We start from the raw sequence: 4,431 nt of genomic DNA, 5'->3' as shown, positions 1-4,431 counted from the left end.
TAAAAGGTTTTAGAGAAAAGAGATTAAAAATTAGAAACTTGAGTCTTCTTGGATTATCTGTAGGACTGTTGGAAAACACTGTTGGATGAAGGACATGGCATAGGAAATGAGATGGGAAAAAAAAACTGAAAACGGGCTATGGTTTAGAGTCTCAAACTGAAATTTAAGGTGCAAGACTGAAAAGTTAAATCCAGCAATTTGGTACATAGTTTTAGGCCCTATTGAATGACCTTGCGTTTTAAGAACTATTTTTGGAAAGGAACATTTCAAACTCCCTCCTAAAAAAAAATACTGGACACCTCCCCCACTTTTCTGTTAAATGATGAAAGACACCCGGCACGACCCTACCTACTGTCACTCTCTCCTGGCCCTTTGGCAGCCAAAAGGCCACGGATCTCTGAGTAGCGGGATTTGGGCAAAAGTCAGGAATTTGGCTACTTCCCATCGCCACATCTGATCTCCTGGAAGACTGTGCAGATACAAAGATGGGTTGCTCTTCATCCCTTGGCAACGGATGTTACTTACTGGAAATATTGCGAAAGACCCAGCCAGGAGGGAGGCAAAAGCCTCTGAGGCTCTTCTCCCCGCCCCCGCAGTAGGCCAAAGCCAGGGCCGTGGCGGGAGCACCACACGTCCACGTGCAGCCGGCATGCCCCGTCACCCTTCTTTCACCCTTCTTACGTAAGAGTCTCGGGATGGAGTTGCTGCTACTGCGGGTCCCTTTTCCCCGACGGCTATTAATAAACCAGATTGGTAGTTTCCGGGCCACTGCCAGCATAGATGCGCTGTTGGGGTGGGGGGTGCTCACTTTACGACCAGGGCACCAGCAATTCGGTTTTCCCACCCCCGGAACATGAGCAAGGCCCACCCATCCCCCGCACTCCAGCCCGCCCACTGGCCGCAGGGAACGGCGGCGCCTCCTTTACCCACACAGCGCCTGACCCTCCCCCCCAAACTGGCCTGCTCTGCACTCGGCGCTGGCGGGTGCGGCTGGCTGCTCCATCTCTCCTCTGCCCTGCCCTGCCACGGCGCCCTCCCTCCGCCCGGGTATCAGGCGAGAGGCGGGGCTGGCCCAGCACGCCCCGCCCCCGCTGTAGAAAGGGCCCAGAGAGTGTTACTCCCGGTCATCCTCAGCTTGGGCCTTTTATCTCGGCGCTGCCGTGGAGGCGGGAGGAGGAGACACAGGGGGTGGCCCTGAGCGTCGGCGACACCTTTCCGGGGCTCTATAAATTGAGCACCTGGGATGGGTAGGGGGCCCACGCCACCACCACCGCCCGCAAACACAGTTCGGCCACTGACCGCCGCAGCAGCCGCAGGCAGCAGCCGCCGGGAGCGGGAACACTGAGCTACCCAGCAGCAGGGGATCTCGAGGCGCCGGAGGAAGTGCGTGCCCCCTTCCCATTTCTGCCGGGTCTTCGGGGGTGCTTGGACTCCGGCTTTGAGGAGGGAGACGGGAGTGGGGAGCCCACTTTCTTTCTCTCAGAGGCACTGGGTGCGCTAGGAGGTGGGACCGCCTGATTGCTGGGAGCCACCCGGGCGCCGTCCCAGGGAAGCAGTAACCCAGGGAATGGGGGGGGGGGGGGGGGGGAGGGGAGGGGCGGTGCGCGCAGGCGAGGGTACCGGGTACCCTAGCTGGGTGAATAATCTTCTCTTTCGTCCCCGTCTTCCAAGCAGGCAAGGGCTCGACCCAGGGACCACGAGCTGATATCGCAAGCTTCCGGACGCCAAAGCCAGAAGTCGCGCATCCCGCAGGGCCGGGCTGCGATCAAGACGAGAGTTGGAGAGGGCGGAGGAGGAGCCGGGAATCCCGCCGCACCGGCAGTAGCCAGGCTCCCGCGCGGGCCTCTCAGAGCGCGTGAAGGCGGGCAGCCCCTCGCCCTAGCCGGCCATCCCGTGCCCCTGCGCCCCTGTGCTTCGGCGCCCACGCGGCCACCATGATGCAAATTTGCGACACCTACAACCAGAAGCACTCGCTCTTTAACGCCATGAATCGCTTCATCGGCGCCGTGAACAACATGGACCAGACGGTGATGGTGCCCAGTCTGCTGCGTGACGTGCCACTGGCCGAGCCCGAGCTGGACAACGACGTCGGCGTGGAGGTAGGCGGCAGTGGCGGCTGCATGGAGGAGCGCACGCCTCCGGCCCCTAGCCCGGGCAGCGCCAATGGCAGCTTTTTCGCGCCCTCCCGGGACATGTACAGCCACTACGTGCTGCTCAAGTCCATCCGCAACGACATCGAGTGGGGGGTCCTGCACCAGCCGCCGGCGGCAGGGAGCGAGGAGGGGAGCGCCTGGAAGTCCAAGGACATCCTGGTGGACCTGAGCAACCTGGAGGGCGCGGACACCGGCGAGGAGGACCTGGAACAGCAGTTCCACTACCACCTGCGAGGGCTGCACACTGTGCTCTCCAAACTCACGCGCAAAGCCAACATCCTCACTAACAGATACAAGCAGGAGATCGGCTTCAGCAATTGGGGGCACTGAGGCGGCTCGCCCGCGGCTGTCCCGCACCCTTCCTGGCCCCTATCTCACCCTCTCTCTTTCCTTAAAGCTATTTTCTTTCTGGCTGTAGGGCGCGATGGGCGGACTGCAAAGTTGGGGGGCTGCGTACATAATGGGGGCGCAGCAGGGTGCATGGAGGAAGGGGCTTCTTTGGCGAGAGCAGAGAGGAAAGTGGTGGCCAAAGAGGTGGGATAGTGCTCAAGGACTTCCTTCTCTCCCCCGGCGGGGTCGGGCGGAGGTGGGGGAATGAGGGGGCTGTGTTCTACTTTGGTGGGAATGGGCCTGAGTTGACGCCCTGCATTCAGTCTGTGCCTTTCCTGGAGTTTCTTTTCTTTCCGGAGGAGAAGGCCCGAGAATAGGCCATTCCGGGGCGCGGCGCTGGGTTGCCACACTTGGGAGCGCTGCCCGGAGCTGGGCGCTGGGGAAGGCTGGGCGGGTGCGCAGCCTCCCGCCGCCCTGCCGTTGGGCTGGTGGAGGCCACAGTGTTGCTAAGGTTGCATCAGTTTTCCTGTTTGCACTATTTCTTTTTGTAACAGTTGCCCCGTCCTAAGTATTTCGAATCTCCTCCTTGCTCTGAAACTTCGGCGATTCCATTGTGATAAGCGCACAAACAGCACTGTGTCGGTAACCGGTACTAGTTTATTAATGATTTTCTGTTACACTGTATAGTTGTCCTGTGGCACCTCTATCCCATCCCTTTCATGTCACCCCCACCCCAGTATGTGTAAGCTGGCACGGTGCCAGCTTGTACAAAGCTTGCCACTTGGTGAAAATAATAACATTATTATGAGAAAGTGGACTTACCCGAGATGGAACCAACTGACATTCTATCCATGTTGTACATAGAATGATGAAGGGTTCCACTGTTGTTATATGTCTTAAATTTATTTAAAACTTTTTTAATCCAGATGTAGACTATATTCTAAAAAATAAAAAAAGCAAATGTGTTAACGAAACTTGACAAAAGTTTGTTGCTTTCTAATCTGCCAATGAATGGCTTAGTCATTAAATAAAAATAAACTTTTTTTTTTTAGCAAAAGCTAATTTTATTTTTCTCTGGTATTTCAAAGTGGTAGATAATCACCTTTGTAAGTATTCAGATTTGTTTGGGAAGAAACTACCAACAAGATTTACTTCCAAGCTTTTTCTTTCTAACTCAATACCAAGGTAAGTCTCAACAAAAAGTTCATAAATACTCAGAGTATTTATGGGAAGTTACATATATTAGAGTTTTCAACCAACTAGACTAGCTTATCAGAGTGCTTAGTTAACATTTTGAATTTTTCAAGAGGCTCAAGCACACATGCATTTTGAGGCCTAGAAACCTATCTTAAAGGCAGAAATTTCACTTGGCTACTGAGAGGTAAAAATTGGAAGAAAAACCCTAGCTAATACTAGTGCACACACCTTGCAGGTCTTGTATTTACAAGTCTTCTATGTTAATCTTAGGAGAGACTTAAATGTGTTATAACACTCGCTGTGGCCTCTTAGACTATTCCCAGTGAAGTGCTAAGCTTTGGGAAGCAGTGTCCAGCAATGCTTCCAGTTTTCCAGGGAGACAGTCTGCGGCTGTGGACAGCAGATCTGAGCAAGACTGCAGCAGGGCCCTTCCGAACACTTCCTTAGATGCCATTATGCTGCTTTTCTGGGATAGTGGAATAGGCGAAACACAATGCTCTGTGTTTTGTATTTCATGATTTGTTTAGGCCGGGAATAAGTATTTAGATCAACTTCAGTTTTCGATCTTGGAGTCATGAGACATTCTCTAAGCTCACAGAGCTTGAATTTAAAATACATGTAACTTTGAAGAAAAAAAAAACACAAGTTTTTTTGTGCTTGTGGGTAGCTCAAGCCTATTATCAGTTTTCACCAGCCGTGAAAAAATGGGGAAGTGTCAAGGCTGGTTCCTGCGTTGCCAGAGAAAGTTAAT

The 4,431-nt window shown here is 53.6% G+C and overlaps 1 protein-coding gene across 3 annotated transcripts; it reads left to right on the top strand.

Annotated features, from left to right (window-relative positions):
* The first annotated feature begins 1,141 nt into the window (after positions 1-1,141).
* Positions 1,142-3,457, top strand: MID1IP1 (MID1 interacting protein 1). Of its 3 annotated transcripts, none has more exons than XM_005228294.5 (2): positions 1,142-1,383; positions 1,675-3,457. In XM_005228294.5, exon 2 carries the CDS (start codon positions 1,935-1,937, stop codon positions 2,481-2,483), a length of 549 nt encoding a protein of 182 aa, XP_005228351.1. In that variant the 5' UTR covers positions 1,142-1,383; positions 1,675-1,934; the 3' UTR covers positions 2,484-3,457. The 3 variants fall into 3 exon arrangements, with proteins under 3 accessions (XP_005228351.1, XP_024844012.1, NP_001069851.1); XM_024988244.2 differs by having other exon boundaries at positions 1,672-3,457; NM_001076383.1 differs by lacking the exon at positions 1,142-1,383 and having other exon boundaries at positions 1,676-3,457.
* Positions 3,458-4,431: the final 974 nt, after the last annotated feature.

The sequence above is a fragment of the Bos taurus genome, chromosome X (assembly GCF_002263795.3).
Source record: "Bos taurus isolate L1 Dominette 01449 registration number 42190680 breed Hereford chromosome X, ARS-UCD2.0, whole genome shotgun sequence".
In the NCBI taxonomy this organism is placed as follows: Eukaryota; Metazoa; Chordata; class Mammalia; order Artiodactyla; family Bovidae; genus Bos; species Bos taurus.
The sequence above is the reverse complement of the archived record's forward strand: the minus strand, read 5'-3'. Positions and strand labels throughout refer to the sequence as shown.